At 68.0% G+C, this 22,378-nt stretch overlaps 1 protein-coding gene across 25 annotated transcripts; it reads right to left on the bottom strand.

Moving 5' to 3' along the window:
- Nucleotides 1-300: 300 nt before the first annotated feature.
- On the bottom strand, nt 301-16,540 carry UBTF (upstream binding transcription factor). 25 transcript variants are annotated; one of them, XM_068919154.1, is made up of 22 exons: nt 16,385-16,540; nt 12,494-12,632; nt 10,101-10,276; nt 9,708-9,791; nt 9,173-9,328; nt 8,547-8,611; nt 7,806-7,926; nt 7,213-7,323; nt 6,772-6,905; nt 6,112-6,253; nt 5,722-5,763; nt 4,847-4,960; nt 4,476-4,631; nt 3,768-3,923; nt 3,413-3,523; nt 3,235-3,323; nt 2,793-2,982; nt 2,467-2,514; nt 2,260-2,328; nt 1,853-1,999; nt 1,352-1,471; nt 306-846 (listed from the first exon to the last, which is right to left on the bottom strand). In XM_068919154.1, the coding sequence occupies exons 2-22, from the start codon at nt 12,549-12,551 to the stop codon at nt 733-735; spliced, it is 2,403 nt and encodes an 800-aa protein (XP_068775255.1). In that variant the 5' UTR covers nt 12,552-12,632; nt 16,385-16,540; the 3' UTR covers nt 306-732. The 25 variants fall into 25 exon arrangements, 24 of the variants coding, with proteins under 24 accessions (XP_068775261.1, XP_068775263.1, XP_068775262.1 ...); XM_068919147.1 differs by lacking the exon at nt 16,385-16,540 and adding an exon at nt 15,992-16,220 and having other exon boundaries at nt 7,797-7,926; XM_068919144.1 differs by lacking the exon at nt 16,385-16,540 and adding an exon at nt 15,826-15,925 and having other exon boundaries at nt 7,797-7,926.
- Nucleotides 16,541-22,378: the final 5,838 nt, after the last annotated feature.

The following is a 22,378-nucleotide window of genomic DNA, read 5'->3' as shown; positions in this document are numbered from 1 at the left end:
GGAGCGGCGGGGTGGCCCCCCCGCGCCGGGCGGTCCCCGCTCGCTCCTAAGTGCCGTGGATGCGGTGGGCTCCGCCGGCGCCGCTGCCGGACCCCCGGGCAGTGCCCGGCCCCCTACCCGGCCCCCCCCCCCGGAGAAGCCGCCTGGGCCGGGGGCGGGGGGGGGGCGCATTTTGGGGGGGGGGGGGTGTTGGGAAAAGGCAGGAAGGGGGAAGAGAGAGCGTCCCCCCACGGCTGAGTCCTGAGCAACTCGGCTCACGCGCCGCGTCCCGGGGCCGGACGGGGGGGGTCTGCGGATTTTGGGGGGGGGGGGCTTTTTTCCATTCGTGGGGTGCTTTTTGTTAAAAAAAAAAAAAGGGGGGGGGATTTTTTTTGTGGTTTTTCTTTTCTTTCTATAAAGTCCGGAGCTGGTAGCGAAGGGTGAAAAAGGGGGGGGGGGGTCGAGCCTCCAAAAATAACGACCAAAACGGCTTCCCCCCCCCCACACCTTGCTCCTCGACAAGGGGGGGCCCAGGAGGGACGGGGGGGGGGGCGGCTCATCCCCTCCTCTGCCCCAAGCCCCCCCCCCGTAGTGTGAGCTCGGCCGAGGGGCCCTTCCTCCAGCTTGGGGAGGAGGAAGAGGAGGAAGAGGAAGGCAGCGGTGGGGGCGGGGACCAAAACCGAGAAGAAACCAAACGACGTTACTAAGAGCTGGGCCGGGGGGGGGGGCAGCGGCGGCGGGGGGGGGCGCGGATCAGTTGGAGTCGGAGTCGGACGAGTCCCCCGAGGAAGAGGAGGAACTGCTGCTGCCCTCCGAGTCGTTGTCGTCCTCGTCTTCGTCGTCCTCGTCTTCGTCGTCCTCGTCGTTCTGCGGAGGGAACGGCGGGGGGGGGGGGGGACACAAGGGATGGGGTGGTTTAGCCGGTGGGGAGGGGGGGGGTGGCTGACGGGGGTGCGACACCCCCCCCCCCCACCGCCACACTCCCCCTTCCTCCCATCTCCCCCTCCCCGCATCCCGGGGGGGGGCACCCGGAGGCGCCGAGCCCACCCTGGCCGTCCGGGTGGGCTCCAACCCCGTTGCCCGGCCCAGGGCGACGTCTCACCGCCCCGGGGAGGGGAGGGGGCGGGGGGGGGAAGCGGCAGCAGGGAGGGAGAACCGGGGTGGGGGGGTGGGGGGCAGCTGGGCGCACGAGTGAGTTTGCAAGTGCTCAGCGGGGCCAGGAGCGGGGCCGGAGCAGCGCGCGGGACCCTACCCTCACCTCTGCCACTGCCTCGCTACACGATCCCGCCTCGTGCCTCAGTTTCCCCCCTCTAAAGCCGGGGAAGGAAGAGGCGTGAGCCGAGACCAACGAGGGGGGGTCGAAACACCTCACCTGTCCGGTGGCGAGCACAAGGCACGGACACGGTTTCTGGCCCCAGCGCCATCCAGCATACTCTGATTTCAGTTGCACCGGTGTAAAACTTTGACTCTGGTGACTTACTCGGCATTCACACTGGCGCAAACGGAGCCGAGACCAGACTCAGTATCTCCACCAGGAAAAAGACAGGAGATTTTTCTCTGCTCACTGGCGCTCCGCACAACCCGCACACCTCTGCGCCCCGCGGCTGCTCCTAACGCCCTCCCCGGCCCCCCCGGCCCCCCCCGCGGGCGGGCAGCTCCTACGCCGCCGTCCTCTCCGAGCCCGGGGGCCGCATTTCCCCTTCCCCACCCCGGCTGGGATGCAGGGGGACGGGAGCGAAGCGGGATGTGTGTCGTGTGTCACCCCCCCCACCAACCCCACCGGTCTCCCCCCCCCACACACCCCTCCCCAAATCCTGGGCTCCCTCCCCCCCAAACCCCCCCCCCCGGCCGGCCGCCCTCCCCGCGGCCTCACCTCGTCCCCGTCCTCGCTCTCCTCCTCGCTGCTCGACTCCGACGAGTCGGCGCCTTCCTCCGACGAGTCGCCGTTGTCGTCGTCGTCGTCCTCGTCGTCTTCGTCGTCCTCCTCCTCCTCGTCCTCGTCCTCGTCGTCTTCGGACTCCTGTTTGGGGAGGGGGGTCGGTCACGGGTGGGTGCGACGGGACCCCTCCCGTCCCGCCAGCTCCCACCCCACCTCGGCGGCCGGCTCGTCCCCATTTTACGTCCCCCCCCCCCCCCCCCCCAAAAAATCCTTGTTTCAGGGCAGGCTGCAGGCAGCGCCGGGGCGCGAGGGGTCGGGGTGCCCACCTGGCCGAGCAGGGTGCTGGGGTGGGAGGTGGGTGGGGGGGTCCCAGCCCAGGGACGGCTCCCCGGCGGACTCACCGACTTGGACTGCATCGTCGGCTTCATCTTGGGGTTCGGGCCCCGCATCTTCCCTATGCTCTTGCGTTTCTGCCGGCGGAAGAACGAGGCGAAACCGGTCAGGGCGGCAAAGCTCGCGCTCGGCCCGAAGAGAAACCCCCCCCCCCAGCCCCCCAAACCCTTCCCTCACCCAGCGCCCCCCCGGCCTCCCCCCCGGCCCGGACTCACGTTGGACACGTGCTCCTTGTAGGCGGCCCGCTCCTGGGGCGACAGGCTCTGCGGAGACGGAGCAGACGGTCAGGACGCGCGCGGCGGGGGCCGGGCACAGCGGGCAAGGACCCGCCGGCTCGGGTACGGGTTACCCCCCTCCCCAGTCGTATATGTTTTTAAGAAAGGCCTTTTAAGGTCCAAAGTGCGAGAAGCAAGGCTGGAGACGGTGGTTTTCCAGGCTGGCCAGCGAGCAGAGGCCACCTCCAGGGACAACCAACCCCAAGGGGTGAGGGATGCTGGGCTCAGATCCTGCCCGGCGCTGGGGGTCCCGGCCCGGCGCTCACCTTGAGCCAGACGTCGAGGTGCACCTTATACTGTTTCTGCTGCTCCTCCGCCAGCTTTTTGTAGTGGTCCTTCTGGCCCTGGGAGATGCGCTGCCAGCGGCTGCCGATCTCCACCATCCGCTCCTTCAGCGGCAGGTGGTTGAGCTCCCCGTTGGAGAGCAGCTCCTGGGAGAACTTCTGGTAACCGTTCCTGCAAGCGGCGGGTGGGAGGGGGACGGGGACGCAGAGAGTGGCTCAGACAGCGCGCACGCCGACCACCCGGCCGTCCCCCCGCACCACAACCCCGCTCCCGAGGCACCAACCGCCGGGAACCCCTGCCGCGGTCCGGGCCACGCTCCCTCCAGCCCAGGGCTGCTCCTCGGCGCCGGCTCCGTCGCCCAGCGGGGTCGTCCCCCGGCCAGACCCGGCTCTTTGGCTGCCCCGCCATGCCCAGGGTACTCACATGGGGGGTTTCTTTGGTTCTCCCTGGAACTTCATCTTCTTGGCGGAGTTGGTGGAGCACGGAGGAGCCCGCATCTCGCTCAGCTCCCTCTGGGGCGGGAGGACAGAGAGGGGTCAAGGAGACGGGCCAACGCCGGCCGCGGGGGCACACCGAGGGGCGAGGAGGAGCGGGGACCCACCTCGTATCGCTTCTGATCCTCTGCCGCTTTCTTGATCCACATCAGCTTCTCCTTCTTCTCCATGTTGTTCCAAGTGGCCTCCATGGCCTTCAGCGCCTTCCCCCGGTCGTTCTGCAGCACGGAGAGGGCAGCGCCCCGTTAGACACCCCCCAGGACGCCGGGGACACCTGGGTGCTCTTCCCAGCTCCGGCCTCAGCTCCCCGCGCCGTGCCCTCGCCTCTGCCCTCCCCATCGCGAACGGGGCCAAACCACCGGCAGCGGTGTGAAAGCAAGCGAGACGGTGCAAGGCTCTTCCCTCCCTGACGGGGAGGAGAAGTCACCCCGTTTCCAGCTCCTTTCCCGGCCCGCCGCTCACCTTGAAACGAGCCAGGTAGTCTCCAATGACGCTCTGCTGCCAGATCTCCTCGGCCGTCTTGGGAGACTCGGGCAGCTTCCCGCGCTCCTCTTTATCCGAGCCGTGCTTCTTCTCCGACTGCGCCTTCATAGCCGCCTCCCGCGCTTTGTACTTGGCCTGCGCGAGAGCGCGCGGTGGGGATGAGAGGGCAGTACGACCACCCGGGCGCCGAGCCCGCTGCAGAGCCCCTCCGGCCACCCAGCACCAGGAGGCGAGGGAGCAGGGTGCTGCTTCCCCCAGCACCGTCCGTGCACGGACCGGTCCGGGCAAGGCGGGGAGGGAGATTGCAAACAAACGCGCTCCCCCACCAAGCGCACACGTGTTTCAGGACGTCCCACCACCACCAAGGAAACCCTCAAGCCTTTAAACTGAGGCTCGAGGATCCACCAGGTTCCTTATCGAGCTGCTGGGTTTTGACCCACTGGGTTGCATGGACCAACTGGATGGATCCAGCCAAGCAAGAGGGACAGGACACAGCCAGGGGCACCGGTCGGCGCCAACACCAGCTCTTGGGCGACCACCGGAGCTGCGATGCTCCTGGGGACCGACGTCCCCCAGCTCCGCTGCCCGGAGCGGGCAAAGCCCCTCGCGGCAGGACAAGGGCAGGCAGGGTCCCAGGGACGGGGGCGCGCGAAGAGCAGCGGAGACGGGGTGGAGGACGGCAACAACCTTCTTCTTCTCAGAGAGGTCGTTCCACATGCGGGCCAGGAGCCGGGTCAGCTCGCTCTCCGACAGCTCCGGCCGCTCCTCCTGCAGCTGCTTCCGCTTCTCCTCCGAGAAGATGAACATGGCCGAGATGGGCCGCTTGGGCTTCTCTGAGCTGGCCTGCGGGAGCGACACGGGGGCCGTGGGTGGGGGGCGAACCTCTCTTGCACGGACGAACCCCCCCGCCCCGGCAGCCTCCCGTCCCAGGAAAAACACGATGAAAAGCACAAGCGAAGGAAGCCCCGGGGACATCCCGAGATGCCGCACGAGCCAGCAACCCCCATCGCGCACCTCCGGCACGTGCTGCCCCACCAGCTGCCCACGGCTGCTCTTACCTTGCCCGTCTCTGGGGAGGATTTTTTGGATGCGGGACTCGTCGCCCCTTTCCGGTTGCTGCCCAGCATCTTCTCCTCGCCTAGCACCCGCTGCTGCTCCTCCTCGGGCAGGCTCTGGGCGGCCGGGGGGAGAGACAGGGTTAGACGGCTCCGGGCCCGACGCCGACACGGCTTTAACGCAACCGGGCAAGGGGGACGCCGAGGAAGGGGGACACTAAGGCGCGCAGCCGGTTGGAGACCAGAGCTGGGCCGGCCCACGCTGCCCTGATCCAGAAAGCCACCGCAGACCTGGTGCCCATCCGGGGTGGAGTGGGGGGGTCCCTTCTGCTTCCCCCCCGCCCCAACCCAGGACGACGTCCTTCTGCCCCGGCTCGGTCTCCTCCGCTTCCTCCCCGCCGGCGCGCGGAGGCAGAGCGCGATGCCGGGAAGGGCCCCAGGCTGCCGGCTTTCCCCCCCCCCCCGGCACCGCCGCCTACGCCCCGGCCGGGGAAGGAAGCGAGAGACTCGCTGCCGTCTGCCTCGCCTGCGGCCGCAGCCGCTCGCGGCAACCCCTTCCGCCCGCCGCCTCCCGGCCCCGCTCGCGCCAAGCCTCCGCTCGCCTCCCCGCTTCCTCTCCCCTAGCTGGGGCGGGGGCTCAGGCCTGTTAAAAAATCCCCGCGTGCCCCCCCCCCTCCGTTTCCCAGGGCCCGGCCGGAGAGCGGCCGGGAGCAGGCGTTAGGGCAGCCAAGCAAGAGCCAAGACCCTACGCGGGTATTTCTGCGCAGCCCCCACGCCTGGCTCCCCGCACGATTTTGGGGGCAGCAGAACGGGGCAGCACCAGCGCAGCCCCCCCCCCATCCCCTCCCGGCCAGGGCTCGCACCCCGGCATCGCTCACCTCCAGGAAGCGGAGCAGCTCGATCTCGTAGTCTTTCTTTTTCTGGTGGGAGAGGGAGAGGTCTGGTTACACCGAGACAGCCCACCCCACCGCTGCCCCGGGCGGTCGCTGCGTGGGGGGCTGAGCCGGCCTCAGCCCCCCACCACCGCCAACAGCATCCTCCACCCGCACCGTCGGCTGGTCCCACGCACGGCGACGAAGGCGACGGAGGACGAAGGGAGGTGACCAGGGACCCCAGGGGGCACTGGTGACCGAGACACCAAGAACAGGCGCTGGGGAAGGGGCGGGGGGCTCATATCCACCGAGCTCGCTAGCCAGAAGTCCTCTTCTCCTGGTCCTCCCTCCCCACAGCGCTGGTGGCCATCCGCCTGGCCATCCTCAGCTGCTCACCTGATCACACTTTTTGTGGTACGCATCCTTTTCCTTCTGGGAGAGCAGTTTCCACTGCTGGCTGCACAGCACCATCCGCTCGGTGCTGGGCACGTCTTTCATGTTGGCCATCAGCTCTGCACAGTACAGGGAGTAGCTATTCCTGCAACCCATGGAAGGACCCAGCATTAGGGACAAGCCACCGCACGCACGTCCCTCTGCGGAGCTGGCTGGCTGCTAACAGCCCCCCGGGACCCCCCAACGTCCTCTCCTGCCCTCCGGGTTACACCAGGCGGTGAGGCGCTGCAGCGCACTCCGGAGGTGGCCGCATTTCAGGGAAGCGAGTGCCAACGTCTTTGGATTACCCCCTACCCCAGGGCACTCGGCGTCACCAGAAACCTCACTCAGACTCTGCAAATGGATATTTAAGGACGGGATTAATGGGGTCATCGACAGCCTGTGCCCACGGTCCCAGCAACGGTGCTCTTGGGGCTCTCAAAGCCAGACAGACCAGCAGTTTCCTCGTTAGCGAGAACCAGCGTCTACTTGAGCTGGCCAAGAGCCTGAAGCAATAGCTTGGAGAGGGACGCATCCCTCGCGCCTGAACGGCGAGGGACAGCAGGACACGCCAGGGACACGCAGCACCCTGCACCCTCCCCACCATCACGGGACAGGACTCACGGAGGCGGCTTGGTGGGTCGCCCATCAAACTTGTCCTTGAGCTGGCGCTCGGCCTTGGTGAGCGTGGAGCGGGTGATGCCCTCCTCGCTGAGGTTCAGCTCGGGGTGCTTCTGGATGTAGTCACGCATGATCTCCTGCAAAGGATGGAGAAGCGGTCAGGAGAGGCGCTCCGATCCCCGCCTGGCTGGGGGCCGGAGGAGGAGGAAAGAGAAGCCAACCATTGCCCTAAAGATCTCCCCAGGGGAACTTCTCCCTTCCCCGAACGTCGCTGGAGGAGGCAGGGCTCAGACTCACTAGGGACCTGCGGGGACCTGGCTGAAGCCCCATGCTGCCTATCGGGAGGGGCTGGCTAGCGGCTGGAGCCGCTGGGCCAGGCGGCAGAGTGGCTCGGAGTGAACGTGGGGACGAGTGTGGAGGGGAACGGGTGAGGCTGGTCCCTACCTCGTACTCCTTCCGCTGTTCCAGGGCCTTATGAATCCATTTCAGCCTCTTTTTATCCGAGAGTTGAGACCACTGCTTGCCCAGCGACTCTTTCACCTCCTTCGTGGTGGCCTGAAAACCCAAAGCCAGAGGTGAGGGCAGATGGGTAAAATCCAAAAAAAGAAGAGGGGGGAAAAAAATGGCAAAAATAGTGGGGCCCGCCTGCCCCGGCGGCACCCAGCTGGGGCCGCGGGGGGCTGCAAGCCGAGCTCGCGGCGGGGAAGGGGGTGCGTGCGAGTGTGGGGCATGGCCGGAGGTGGATGTCTGTGCTGGAAATCCTTGCTGCCCTGACTCATGCGAAAGGCTGTGGTCACCCCTTCGACTGCAGACAAAAATCGGGGCGGGGAGGGGGGGGGTCTATAGCCCCCCGAGCCTCTTCCAGATGTGCAGAGCCCCTTCTTACCTCCGTCCAGACTGCTGGGAGCTTCTACTGGCGTCTTCCATCCCGACCCCCCTAAAATGCTTCTCTCATTTCCCCCTCCTCTCCCCCCAGCAGCGGGGTGCAGGACCCCTCACCACTCACGCTCACACGCACTCCCACCCACCGTACTCACATCTGGACGCACTTTCAAGTAGATCTTCTTCTCGTGGTTGTACCACAGCTGCTGGGGGGTCTTGGGTTTTTCGGGGACGTCTGACTTCTTGGCGTTCTGGATGAGGTCCGGGTGGTCTTCCCTTTACCCGGCGGGGAAGCGGGGAAGGGAGAGCGTTAAGGAGGTCGCAGGTGGGAGGAGCGCACCCTCTAAAGCCTCCCCGCTAAGGGACGACTGCGACCGCGGGGCTGAGCCTCCATGAGGATCCGGTACAGGGGGCTGGAGGGTCCCCGTGAAAAACAGGCGGCTTTCGGGAGAGACTGAAGTCCGTGCTTCTCGGGGAGCATAAGGTTTGAGCATCCCCTGTAATGCCCTGCACTCGGCTGCACCCCTGGACCGGCAGCAAGCTACTGGGATCGCCAGGAACCACCCGGATCACAGCAACCAGGCTCCAAGGGAAGGTTTGCGGGAGACGGAGCGGTCGCTAGAGCGTTTAGCGACGCCAGCGACAGGCTCCCTACGCTCCCCTTGCGACCGCTAACGCACAGAGCAGCTGGTCCTCCGCCGCTCGCCGGGCTGGCCGAGTCTCCCAGCTGGAGGGCTCTTTTCAGACACCTTTTCCTTGCTCTTTTTTTCAGCCCCCTCCTTCCCATCCGCCTTCAAATCGCAACGCCCATCAGGGCTTCGTCCGCGAGTCACACGCGGGCGAGGAGACCGGCTGTGCCTTGGAGGGGTGGGGGACACGGCGGGCGGCCAGCTCACCTGAACCTCGCCAGGTTCCTCTCAAACTCCTGCTTCTCTCGCTGGAAGTCCTGGATGTATTTCATCTGGGGGCACAGAGCGGGCCGGGAGGCGGAGAGGGACGTTAGCATCAGGGAACGGGCAGGCAGACACGTCCCTGCCATCCCCGCGGACCGGTCCCGAGAGCCACCGGGCATCCCCGCCGCCGCCGAGGGGACTCGAGGGCTCCCCAGCTCGCAGCACTTGGCGCTGCAGCTCCCAGTTTCTAGCGTGCCCCGCGATGCACGAGTCTCCCCTCTCCCCGCGCGCGAGCCCTTGGGCAATCCGGGAAACAAGCCACTTGGTGACAGCCTCGGGCAAGAGGGCGCAGCAGGACTTGGTGCCCAGCACCTTCACGGACAGACCCACCCCACCTCCGGCCTCCTACCGCACGGATCCTGGGAGGGAGGACAGGGCAAGGAAAGGAAGCCGTACTGGTCTGACAGGTCTAAGCAAGCGCCTGGGTTTTTCCCCATCGAGAGCCCAGAGCAGGACGGAGCCCTCGCCGGGCAGAGGCTGGGCTCTGCTGGTTTTACTGGGCGAGCTGGGCGTGCCCGGAGCGGAAAGGCGCACGCGGGCGAGAAGAGGCTTTCCGACTCCCTCCGTACCTTTTTCTTCTCGGGAAGCTCCTTGTATTTCTTGGACAGGATCTTGGTGAGATCCAGGTTGCTCATTTCGGGGTGAAGCTTGGCGTATTTGGCCCGCTTCTCCATGAAGAAGCGGAAGTAGGGAGTCAGGGGCTTCTTGGGGAAGTCGGGGTGTTTCTGGGGAGAGAGCGAAGCGGCAGACGCTGAGCCGGGGCGAGGGAGGCCGGATGCAGGGCCGTGCCCCGTCTCCCAGGGCCGGCCGGCGGCAGAGCATCGGCCGTCCCCGCGCCACCCCGCCGGGCCAGGAATAGAACAACGCTGGCCGGCTCGCAGCCCCCGGCGCTAATCTCGGACGCAGGCTCTCCGCGATACGCCCGGCCGTATTAAATGTACCCTGCGCTTGGCCTGGACCCAGAGCCCACAGGCTCCGGAGCGCTCGACTGCCTCGGGAAGCCGGTCACGGGGACGAGGCAACCCCGCGCAGGGCCCCGACGGGGGCTGACGGCCCCCGTCCCGACCCGGCGACTGACCCCGACTCCCGCCTAAGCGGCCCTACCTTGAGCTTTTTGCCCTTGTAAGGATTCTTGACGTGCTCCTCAGCGTCCATAATGAGCTCCGTTAGGGTGCGAAACTTCCTCACCTGCGGGAAGCAAAGGGCCGCGGGTGCTGAACGCACCGGGGACGGGCGAGAGGCACCCGGCGCAGAGCCCCGACGGGCTTTCGCGACGCCACCCCGCTACGACTCGGACCAGCGCTGGCACGCCGGCGTTCCCACCACGCGAACCGAAGTCTGCAACGGCCCCGGCGGCGGGACGGCGGCAGCGCTAAGGGCTGACGCTCGGCGCCTTCCACGCCGGCTGTTCAAACAGGCGCCGGCAGGCCAGCGGGACGGGCGGTCAGCCCTCCCGGTGACCCGCTCCGGTGGTAGCCCAGAGGCGAGCGCGGTTACCTCGTTGGATATCTCCATCCACTTCATCTTGCACATCTCTCCCGAAAAGTCCTTGAAAGCCACTTTCTCCCAGTCCAGGTGGGACTCAGTGGTTTTGAACTTGCTGCCGTCGTTGGAAGGCAGGTTGTTCTTCATGCACTCCAGCAGGGTCAGCATGTCCTCCTGAGACCAGCGGTCTGAGCGGCAAACAAACGGGCTCAGCAGCGGCGACGGGCAGGCGACCCTCCCGGCAAGCCGGAGGGCAGGCAAGCCCCGCGCGCGAGCTCTTCCCCGGCCGCCGCCGACCCGGGGCGGCAGGACGCGGCGGGGACTACAGCTCCGTCGGCTGGACCGCGCGCCACGGCCGCCTCTCCAGACTACAGATCAAAGGGACGCGGCGGCTTCCATCGCCCCGGAGCGACTTTCTACGGGCTAAAAAAATCCGGGCAAAGCGAGAAAATCCGCTCGGCGCGAACCAGAGGGACTCGTTCATCCCGGCACGCCATCAGATAAGGCAGCGGCTCCGCTGCCCCGGAGCAGACGGCTTATTTCCCGAGCACGGGAGCAAAGCCCTGGCGGAGGAGACGCGAGCTGAGCGCTCTCCAGCCAGGGAGGCCAACGCGGGAACCCGCTTTCGAAGCGGGGAAAAAACGTGCCCGGAGCAACGGGAAAAACCCCCAGCACGGGGTTTCCTTCAGCTCGGAGAGCCTTGCCATCACCGGGGCCGCGCGGCTCCACGTCGACCTCCGCCAAGGTCAACGCTCAAGAGTCACCCACGCGGTGGGCACGGCCCGGAGCCCGGCCCAAAGGCGTCTCGCGGCGGGGGTCCCGCATGGGCGATGGTTACGCCACGCCGAGCTGCCCTCTCCTTGCACCAGGAGGAGCCCGCGTGAGCGCGGCAGGATCTCCTCGCCCTGCAAATCCCATCGGCACGGGACGGGGCATCCGGCAAAGGCGGCATCCCCACATCCGGGGAGGAGGAGGAGGAGGAGGCGGGCAGGATATCGCAGCGCCCGACGCCGAAAGCGTCTCGCCGGGGGGGGAATTCCTCCACCGGAGATGCTCGGCCGGGCTCTTCGCCCCGAGTCGGAGCGCCAGAGAGCGCGGGCAACGGCGAGCTCCCCTGGGGGGGGGGGGGACGCGCGGGCTGGAGGAGGGGGCAGCCGGCTGAACCGCGCGCCCACGCGGCCCCCGCTCCGCCTCGCCGAGCTCGGCAGCCAGGCATCTCCTCCCGAGCCCCGGCGGCGCCGGCGCCCTGGTCCCAGCGATACCAAACCGCTCCCAGCCGGGCCGGGCTTATCTCGACCGTCCCGGCGCGGCCCCGGGCGCCGCGGCCCCCTGGTCCGTTCCCCCCCCCCCCCCCACGGTGCCTGGCGGGGGGGGACGAGCGGAAGACGTGGCGGCTCCTCGCAGCGTCTCCCACCCGCCATCGGGGCTTGGCGTCGGAGCAGCAACCCGGAAAACTCTGCCGCAGCCAGGGGCGCGCGAGGCAGAGCCGGGCGTGCACCGAGCCCCGTGCTTTTGGGGGTTCCCCCCCACCCACCCCCCCCCAAAATCTGCTTTTCCGCGGGAAAGGGGAGCCGAGGGGGCTCGTTGGGATGCAGCGGGCGTAAAAGGCCAAGGAGGGGACGGAGGTCGGGAGCTGCGACGGGGAGCGCCGAGTCGGCCGGCGGGCACCAACGGGGCCGTCCGCACCCCGGGCCCGGTTTAGCGCGGGCTCTCCTGGCGTAGGCAGGACCCGGGCTATATTCGGAAAGCTGCCCCGGTGTAATTAAATCCAGCTAGAGACGCAGCGAAGGGCAGGCGCCGCAGCCGGGCTCGCTCCGGGCGACGGCAGCGGAGCGGGCCAGCCGGCGAGAAAAGCCGCCCGGGGTGTGAGCCCCTCTGCCCAGGCGGGCTGCCCCCCCCCCAAAAAAAACCCCCCCACCCCTTCTCTTTCCCCTACCCTCCCCCTATTTTTTTTTTTTTTGGCTTTCCTCTTTTCAATTAAAAAAAGCAAAAGAAAAAAGCTGAACCTCTGATGTCATCCCGGGCGCTGGAAGGCCGGAGGCCCAAGGTAACGGCTCTGGGCTTTTAATTCAGCCCAGATGTGAGCGGCGAGCGCAGCACCTCTTTGTGCCAGCCCCGGGGTTGGCGCGCGGCTCGCCGGCGCCCCGAGGCGCCGCCGTCCGCCAAGGCACGACGAAATAACAATAAATAAATAAATAATAATAATGAAAAGCCCCAGCTGGATAAACGCAAGCGCCGCCGGGGTTGGACCCCCGGGGCACGGCGGGCTCCCGCCGCGGCAGCGCAGAATTCCCGCGGGCGCCGGGGAACGCGCCGGTTCGGGGCATTTTGCTGCAAACAGTCGCCTAAGGGTGTTGCTGCCCGGGGAGGGGGTTGGGGGGGGGGAAGGAGGGAGTCGCTCTCACCTTGGTTTTTGGGAGCTGTCATTTCCGAGTCCGTAGGGCACTCGGCTTCTCCGTTCATCCTCCAGCCGTGGGAGGGCAGGCCGGGCCGCGGCGGCGGGTCTCGCTCCGGCGCTCTGCCTCAGCTCAGGGGCACGCGGCTCTGCGGGCCGAGGGGAAGGGGCGCTAGGGAGCTGCCGAGCCCCCCCCCCGGGCCCGGGGCCCAGGAGTCCGGGTGCTTTCCCCTCACCCCCCCACCAGCTCCTCCTCTGCCTCCCACCCGGCCCCGCACATCTGGTAAAGCGGGGAGCCCCCCCCGTCCCCACATCACCCCCCCTATACTGGGGTCTGGGTGAGGGGGGGCCCCCAGGCCTGGGGGATTGGGGGGGGTGGAAAGGGGGTCAAGGTGAGGGGGGGAGATCTTGAGGGGGTGGAGAGTCGGTGCAGCCCCCTGGAGGGGGGGAAGGGGGGGGCACAGGATCCTGGGGGGATCCCCACAGATCCGAGGGACCCCGAGGTGGGGGGGGGGGCTCAGCAGGAGGGACCCCACCGATCTGGGGGACCATCCTGGGGTAGGGGGGGGCCACTCTCAGAGGGACCCCACAGCCCCAAGGTGGGGGGGGGGGCTAGGAGAAAGATCTCCCCTCATTCAAGGAGGGGGCTCTCCAAGCTTGGGGGGGGGGAAGCCTGCAGATTTGGGGGGGGGCTCCGGAGGAAGGATCCTCACAGCTCCTGGGGGTGATCATTCTTGGGGGGGGGGGGGGCGGGGGGAAATCCATGGAGCACCGGGCAGGGATCACCCAGCAGCGCAGGCCCGAGGCCTTGGGGGGGGGGGGGGAACCCGAGCTGGCGGGCAGTTTTGGGGGTGGGGGGGGGCAGGCCCTAAGGGGGAGTGATGGACCATCCCCGAGGGGGGGGGAAAGAGAGGGAGGATCACCCCCGGAGGGGGGGGGGCTGGAGGGGGTCACCCCCCCCCCGGGCAGAAGCCCGGCCCCGGCGGCAGTGGGGGGGGGGGGGGGGCTGGAGGGGGTCACCCCCCCCCGGGCAGAAGCCCGGCCCCAGCGGCAGCGGTGGGGGGGGGGGCTGGAGGGGGTCACCCCCCCCCCGGGCAGAGGCCCGGCCCCAGCGGCGGCGGCGGGGGGGGGGGGGGCTGGAGGGGGTCACCCCCCCCCCGGGCAGAAGCCCGGCCCCAGCGGCGGCGGCGGCGGCGGGGGGGGCTGGAGGGGGTCACCCCCCCCCCGGGCAGAAGCCCGGCCCCGGCGGCAGTGGGGGGGGGCTGGAGGGGGTCACCCCCCCCCCCGGGCAGAGGCCCGGCCCCAGCGGCGGCGGCGGGGGGGGGGGGGGCGGACCGCGGGGCGGGATCCCGGCGGGGCGGGGCAGGGGGGCGATGCGCGGTGCGCGCGCACCGGGAACCGCGGGCGCGGGGGGGGGGGGGGGGGGCGCACCGGGAACCAACCCCCCCCCCCTTCCTCCGCGGAAGGAGTGTGTGTTTGGGGGGGGGAGGAGGAGGAGGAGGAGGAGGAGGGGGGGGGGGAGGAAGGGGCCGGGCCGGCGGGCGGGCGGAGGCGGGGAGGCCGCACATGCCCTGCGCCGCCGGCCAGCGCCGAGTCTCCTCCTCCGCCAGGCAGCAGGAACCGGGTGGGACCCGCGCGCGCGGGCGGCCCCGGCGGCGCCTCCCTGCCCGCCGCGGCCGCGGCCCCTCCGCCCGCCCCCGGCCGCGCCGCGCCGCCGGCTCCCGCCGCCGCCGCCGCCCGGGCGCCAGCGCGCGCCGCCGCCGCCGCCGCCTCCCCCGCCCGCCGCCCGCCCAGACAATGGAGCGGCCCCGGCTCCGGGCGCCCCGCGGCTCCGCTTCCCCCGGCCGCGCCGCCCTGCTCCGCGCTGCTCCGCTGGCTCTTCCCTTCCCCGCTCCGCTCCGCTCCGCCGGCCCTGCCCTTCCTTCCCCTGCGCTCCGCTCCCGCCCCCGGCCGCGCTGCATGCGGCCGCCGCTCCGCGGCCCCCTCCGCCGCCGCCGGGCGCTGCAGCCCGCTGGGGCCCGGGCAATGCGGCGCGGCTCTGCCCTCCCTTCTCTGCTGCTGCTGCGGTTCCCCCCCCTCCTCCTCCTCCTCCTCCTCCTCCCTCCACCCGCCGCGGTTACCGGGCTCGGCTGGGCTCGGCTCGGCGCGGCCGCTCTCCGCCGCGGCACACAATGGCCGGGCTGCGCCCGCCTCCGCCCGCCGTTCCGCGCCGCTCCGCGCCGGGGCGCGCCGCGCCGCGCCGGCTCCGCCGCAGCCCGCCGCCCTGGGCGCTGTGCAGCCGGCGCGGTTATAAAGCCGAGACAAACCCACCTCCCGAGGCTCCGGGCTGCAGGGGGAGGCGGGAGGTGGTGGTGGTGGTGGGGTGGGGGGGGGGAAGAGAGAGAAGCTCGCCGAGCCGCCGCAGCCCCAGCCCCGCCGGAGCCGCTGGGGGAAGAAGAAGGAGGAGGAGGAGGGGGAAGGGGGGGCGGGGATGCCCGGCTGGGGGCGGCCGGGCAGCTGCAGCGAGCCGGGCGAGGGCAGCGCGACCTCCCCGCACCGACCCCCGGGGAGCGGCTCCTACCCACCACCCCCCCCCTCCACCACCACCACCACCGCCGCCCCCTCCTCCTCCTCCTCTCCCCCCGACCCCTCCTCGCACGGCGGAGCCCAGAAACACCCACCCACCCAGCGGGGGGCTGGAGCCCCGCTCTCGGTCCGGGGGAAGAAAGGAAGAAAGAAGGGGGGAAAAAAAGACAAAAAAAAAAAAAAAAAGAGGGGAAGAAGGGGGAAAAAAAAAAAGAAAAGAAAGCGGGGGAATAAAGCGGAGGTGGGGGGGGGGAAGCGGACGAGCCCGGGCACGCACCCTCCGGAGCGCGGCCGGGCGGCGCCGAGCTCCCCGCCGCGGCGCGGGACTCACCCGGGCTGGGGAAAAACAACCGCCCAGCGCTGGAAGCCTGCCCCCGAAATCCAGCTGCAGCAGCCGGGGAGGGAGGGAGGGCGAGCGGGAAGGAGGGAGGGAGCGAGGAGGAGGAGAGGGAAGGAAGGGAAGGGAAGGAGGAGGGGGGGGCACCGAGGCCGCCGAGCCGAGCGCTCCCCCCGCGCCGAGCCCCAGCGCGGTGCCCCCCGCCGGCCCGGCCCGGCGCGGCGCGGCGGGGAGCGAGCGAGCCCCGACGGCGGCGGCGGCTTCCTGCCCGCGGGGCCTGCGCGGCCGCCCCGGAGAGCGGAAAAAAAAAATTTTTTTGAAAAAAAAAAAAATTAACAAATCTAAATCAACCTCCTCCCCCCTCTCTCCTCCACCGACACCGCCACAAAAATCTTCCCCCCCCCTCCACCTTCGCTGCGATCGGAGCGGCGGCGCCTTACCGAGAGCCCGGTGCGCGGCGGCAGCGGGAGCCCGGGGAGGAACAAAGCGCCTCCTCCAGCCCCGCCGGCGGAGCGGCGCGGCGGCGAATGGCGAGCCCGGGCGGCGCGGCACGGCACGGCGCGGCGCGGCGCGGCTCCGCTCCGCTCCCCCGGCGCACGCACGTACCTGCGGGCCCGCGGCTGGGGCCGCGGCTCGGCGGGGCCGGGGCTCGGCGGGGCCGGGGCGGGGAGCGCCGGTTGAACGGCGGCCAGCTCTGCAGCGCTGGCCCCGGGCGTGGACGCGCTCCAGTCCCCGCAGAGAGATCGCGCTTCCCCCGCCTCCATGGCGCTGCGTTTCTCTTCCAATCAGCCGGGCTCTGCGCGCCGGGGTCCGCCGCCAGCCTCGCCGCTCCCCAGCGGCGCCCGCCGGCCGCCGCCGCCCCGCGCTCCCACCGCCGCTCACTGTGTTTTTTATTGCTCTTTGCTTTTGCAACACTGTAGCGAGAAGAAAAGAGGAGGAGGAGGAGGAGGAAGGAGAGAGGAGGGAAGGGGGGGGGAGGAAAAAAAAAAATCTCCTTACATGTGCAACAATCCTCTCCTGGCGTTTGCATAAAAAAAAAAAAAAAAAAAAAAAGGGGGGGTGGTGGTGGTGGTGGTGGTGGGAAGCGCGGGGGGTGGGGGAAGCCGAGCCGCCTCCCGCCCCGGTGGGTCCCCTCCGACCCCGCGGGTTGCCGCTGGGCCACCCCCGGCGCCGGGCAGCGAGGGCGGGCAGCGCCCGGCGTTGTGGCCGCGCTCCCGGCCCCGGGCGCCCGGCCGCCGCCGCCCGGGACACGGCCACGCTCGGGGATTTCCCCGGCGGGGCGGGCGAGGGGCAGTTTCCTCCCCTCCTTCCCTCCCTCCGCTCCCCTCTCCCTTTCTCCTTCTCTCTCGCTCTTAATTTTTTTTAATGCAATTTCTCCAACTCCACCTTTGTTGTGCTGGGCGTCATTCCCCGCAGCCAATCCCGGCCGGGCAGCTGCCTGCAAATTACCGGCCATCCCAAGCTGCCTGCAAATTACGGGCCATCCCAGGCTGCTCGCACACTACCGGCTGCCCCGGTTTGTCTGCGCCTCACCGGCCACCCCGGCGCTCGGCGCCTTCCCGGCCGTGCCCGGCCACCCCGGCGCTCGGCGCCTTCCCGGCCGCGCCGGGCCGCTGGCGTGCCACCGCCGTTCCCGGCCGTCCTGCGCGCCGGCAGCTCCCGCCGGCACCTGCCGAAGGGCTCGGGGGGTCGGGAGCTGGTGGGGAACCCCCCCTGCCCAGGACCCCGTGGGATAGGGAGGTAGAGCCCCGCCGCTGCAACCGCCGCGGAAATGCCAGCAGGCGCCTCTCCGTCCGCTCGCCTGGGAAATACAGCCAAAATCCGGCGGGTTTTTCACCGCTCTCTACAAGGAAAGGGGAAAAACAGCCCCCAAGTGCAGGTGCAGTTGGCCCCCTCCCAGGCTGACGCAAGCAGCTTATTCGGGCCTTGTCTTGCAGGCGAAAGTCGGAGGCGGAAGAGCAGCCGGCCAAGCTGCCGGCCGGCCCCTCCGCCGGCTGCCGCGCTGCCGCGCAGGCCTGCTCTCCAGCCGGCACGGCCGCCGAGGCGTGCCAGGCGGCTCCGCGGAGCTAATCCCTTTGGCCAAAGATTAAAAAAAAAAAAAATACGTATATATTTATCCTGCGTGGAAAGGGCCGCTTTGCTGAGCTGGTTTTCCTGTTCTAAATTAGGTGAAATGTCACTGTTTTGCAAGAGGGGGAAAATTACCAAAAAAAAAAAAAAAGAAATCACAGACAATCAGGCCAAACATTCGAACGCTGGCATTTTTAATCTTTAATTATTTTTTTCATCTCTCAAAGACCCATTTGAGTGGAAAGCAGCTTTCAGAAAGCCTAGCAGATGTCTCACCTCAACAACATGCCCGTTTCCCCTTTTTATTTTGTTTTATTTTTAAAGCTCCCACGCCGCTGCAAGCCGACGATGCCTCCTAACCAAAAAGCCATTTTGGATGGGAAACTCCCAGCTAGCTCTAGCTGCTGCACAGCTAGCAGTGATCAGCAGTCACGGACGGCCTGAAACGCGGTTATATTTTTTTGCTACCAAAAAGGGAACGTGAGGCGTGAGAACAGGCCGTAAAAACCTGCAGCAGGTTGGCAGAAACGGAGACGCCGCACAAACACCTGCTCAAAACGCTCCCCTCCTTGCTCTGCTGCGCGCTCCTCCGCGCCAGAGGACTTTCTGCTTGCAAAGGGAGTTTTTAATCGCTGTTATTTGTACACGTGGGTATTCTTGCTGCCAAAAGCACAAAGATTGCATGCGAAGGTGCGTGCAGGCCTGCAGGCTCTTTGCTGCTTCTCCCGTTTTTGGGAGGCTCCCGGCTTTCAGAGCGTTTCACGCCGATGCTGCGGATGTTGGGCCACGGCTCCGTCTGCCGTCAGCGGGCGCTCGGCCGGAGCCGGGTGCGAGCCCCTGCCGCGTGATGCAGGCCCACGGGCTCAGTGCCGGCGCGGGTGCGCATCCGCGGCCCCGCGCCGCACCGGGCAGCTCCGCGGGCAGCTCCGATGCTGCAGAGGGGTTGCACCAGTCGGCGTGAAAAATTGCTAGCGGCAGCACACCCAGGTGGGGAAAAAGGCGGTTTGGGAGGCGCAGAGCTGCTGACGGTGTCCAGCACGGCCGGCCCAGGCGAGGGACGCCGGCCAGCGGATTTGCCGGCCCCGGGCTGGAAAACGCTGGCCACCTACCTCCATCTGTCTCCGGCCGTTTGCAAAAAGCGGGAACGGCCGCGTCGGGTTTAGAGCCGGTCTGGGAAAAGCTGGGTGTAGCGATGGGTCCCGCTTAGCCCTGGAGAGCCCTCGGGGACCCCAATGTCCTCCCCAAGGAAACGCTCGGACCCCCCCCCCCCGCAGCCCTATATCTAGAGCTGGGGTGCAGGCAGCTGTCCTGTGCCGCCCTGCTTGCCATCGCTAACGAGATTATGTATAATCAGGGTTAATTTGATGCCGGAGCGGTCTGCACCAGGGCGGGGGGTGGGGGGGCTGCCATCGCCATCTCCACATCCAGGCTGCGCCGTGACCCTCTCGGCCACCCCGAAACCCGCCGCCAGGGCCGCCACCACCGCCTCCCCCCCGCCGATGCCCGCCTCGGCCTCGGCCCCCGCCGCGCCACCGCTCCCCCCCCCGCCGCCCGCCGCGGCCTTGGCAGCCGGAGCTCTGCACATGCGTCCCCGGCCGCTCGGGGCGGGCGGAGGTGGAGCGTGGCCGGCGGGAGGCACGGCCCGGGGGGCCCCGCTGCGACGGCGGGGGGGGGACCCCACGGCCACCCCGGCGGGGCGAGCGACCCCGGGGCAGCAGCCCGGCGCGCGGGCAGCGGGCGCTGCTGCAACGCGGGTGCTCGCGGCCGGGGAGGCAGGAGAAGGCCCCGAAAAGGGCCGAGCGGCGGCGAGGCCCCTACGCGCCCGCGGCCCCGCTCCTGCCCGCGGCGGCCCTGGGCCTTGGCTGCCCTCCCCGCTGCCCCGGCGCCTCTATATTTGGCGGCTCCCAAGGTGACCGGCGGCGCGGCGCCGCTCTGCCGGACCGCCCCGGGCAAGGGGCAGCTGGCCCAGCAGCCGGGCTGGCAGGCCCGCGGGGGACCTGGTGCGGGGACCCCCTCGGCCAGGGCGAGGGGTGCAGGGACCCCCCCCAATGAGGGTGATGGGCTGTTCTCTGACAGCAGGACCAGTGCCTCGCAGTGTCCCCACTTGGGACCAGTGCCTCCCAGTGTCCCTGCCTGGGACCAGTGCTGCCCAGTGCCCCCGCCTGGGACCAGTGCATCCCAGTGTCCCCACCTAGGACCAGTGCCTCCCAGTGCCCCCACCTAGGACCAGTGCATCCCAGTGCCTCCACCTGGGACCAGTGCCTCCCAGTGCCCCCACTTGGGAACAGTGCCTCCCAGTGTCCCTGCCTGGGACCAGTGCCTCCCAGTGCCCCCACCTGGGACCAGTGCATCCCAGTGCCTCTGCCTGGGACCAGTGCCTCCCAGTGCCCCCACTTGGGACCAGTGCATCCCAGTGTCCCTGCCTGGGACCAGTGCTGCCCAGTGCCCTCACCTGGGACCAGTGCTGCCCAGTGCCCCCGCCTGGGACCAGTGCTACCCAGTGCCTCTGCCTGGGACCAGTGCCTCCCAGTGCCCCCACTTGGGACCAGTGCTGCCCAGTGCCCCTGCCTGGGACCAGTGCATCCCAGTGTCCCTGCCTGGGACCAGTGCCTCCCAGTGCCCCCACCTGGGACCAGTGCTGCCCCGTGCCCCCACCTGGGACCAGTGCCTCCCGGTGCCCCCGCCTGGGACCAGTGCTGCCCAGTGCCCCCGCCTGGGACCAGTGCCTCCCAGTGCCCCCACCTGGGACCAGTGCTGCCCCGTGCCCCCGCCTGGGACCAGTGCCTCCTGGTGCCCCCGCCTGGGACCAGTGCTGCCCAGTGCCCCTGCCTGGGACCAGTGCCTCCTGGTGCCCCTGCCTGGGACCAGTGCCTCCTGGTGCCCCTGCCTGGGACCAGTGCTGCCCAGTGCCCCTGCCTGGGACCAGTGCCTCCCAGTGTCCCTGCCTGGGACCAGTGCAGCCCAGTGCCTCTGCCTGGGACAGCGCATCCTGGTATCTGTTCGCCCTGCTGCTGGCCCTGGGTGACACAGGTGGCTCACCGGCCAGCGGGGTCCGAGCCCTGTTATTTAGCTAGTCACAGTGTCTCTGAAGAGGCTTTGGGCCATCTGTTCCCAAAACCGTCCCCGCAGCCCCTGCTTCTGCCTGGGTGAGCTGGCACCCAGAGGGCACCTTGGGGACATGGCCAGCACCCGCAAAGGGCCCCAGCAGGGACAAAGGATCCCCACAGGGATCCTGAATGCTGGCAGGAGCCAGGCTTCACTGTCGGACCCATCTGCTTGGCGGGGTCGGGGGCGAGCACACGACGCGAGCTCCAGGTGGGAGCCGCGGCAAGCAGCCTGGGACCACCGTGGTGAGCAGCCTGGGACGGCCACGACAAGCAGCCTGGGACCACCGTGGTGAGCAGCCTGGCATGGCCACGACAAGCAGCCTGGCATGGCCACAGTGAGCATCCCAGGATGGCCACGGTGACCATCCCAGGATGGTGGCAGTGACCATACCGGGATGGTGGCAGTGAGCATCCCAGGATGCTGGCAGTAAGCATCCTGCGATGGCCATGGTGAGCATCCTAGGATGGTGGCACTGAGCATCCTGAGATGGCCATGGTGAGCATCCCGGGATGGTGGCAGTGAGCATCCTAGGATGGTGGCAGTAAGCATCCTGCGATGGCCATGGTGAGCATCCCGGGATGGTGGCAGTGAGCATCCTAGGATGGTGGCAGTAAGCATCCTGCGATGGCCATGGTGAGCATCCCAGGATGGTGGCAGTGAGCATCCTGAGATGGCCATGGTGAGCATCCCGGGATGGTGGCAGTGAGCATCCTAGGATGGTGGCAGTAAGCATCCTGCGATGGCCATGGTGAGCATCCCGGGATGGTGGCAGTGAGCATCCCGGTTCAGCCATGGTGAGCATCCCGGTTCAGCCGTGGCGAGCATCGTGGGATGGCAGCAGCAAGCATCCCGGGACAGCCAGGGCAGAGGCCTCCGAGGGATGCTGCTGCTCCCCCGGGGGAGGCGGTTTGACAAGGGGACGCCCTGGTAAACACCAAAGTGAAAAGAAAAACCGCACTTTTGGATTTTTTTTTAAAATTCATTTCTTTATTAAAGCGTGATACAGAGGTGGCTTGGGGAGGGATGGAAGAAGAAAAAAAAAAATCAAAGCACACAACATTATTGTTTATTTTGGGCTCATAATCGCTAAAACTAGACCAACCCGAACACAAGGCACTCCTGGGGAGAGGCGGCTTGGGCTGTGCACACAGAAACGCGGCGACACAGCCCCGTGCCCCCCGCCCCAGCTTTCCCCTCGCCGCTTCGGGCGTTTTCCTCCCCAACTTTGCAAAGAGGAGCAAAGTCACAGCCGGTGTCTAATCGGGGACTCACACTCACACTCACACTCCAGCCGGGGGTCTGGCGCCTCTTTGGGCAGAGGAGACGGGGCCGGGCCGGTTCGGGAGCGATCCCGATGGAAACGGGGCAAGACGGGGTTAGAAAGCGGCCGTTGCGGTTGTTTTGCAACGCGGCAGGGAATAGTCCGGGAAAAACTACATGGATTTAACTAAAAAAAAAAAAAAGCTTAAAAAAAAAAAAAAAGAAGAGGATTGACACTACCACTAATTCATCGAGACTAATAGCAGTCCAGCAAGGACGCTGCCGCGCTGGTCCGTGGAGCGCAGGCCCTGAGCACAACAAGCCTTTCCGGACGACGGGAAACGATCCTAGTTTCTCTCTAGTATATACACACGCACACGCAATGCCGGCACCTTCTGCGGGCAGAAGCACACTCAGCCTTCGGAAATAAATTACAAACTCCCCCACTCACAAGCATCAAATATACAGATCACTCCTTGCAGCTGGTGGTTTTTAGATGCTTTTTCTTTTTTTTTTTCCCTGCTTTTTTTTTTTTGGCTTTGTTTTTGCTTTTTT

The sequence above is a fragment of the Struthio camelus genome, chromosome 25, assembly GCF_040807025.1.
Source record: "Struthio camelus isolate bStrCam1 chromosome 25, bStrCam1.hap1, whole genome shotgun sequence".
NCBI lineage: Eukaryota > Metazoa > Chordata > Aves > Struthioniformes > Struthionidae > Struthio > Struthio camelus.
This window is presented reverse-complemented; position numbering and strand designations above follow the sequence as displayed.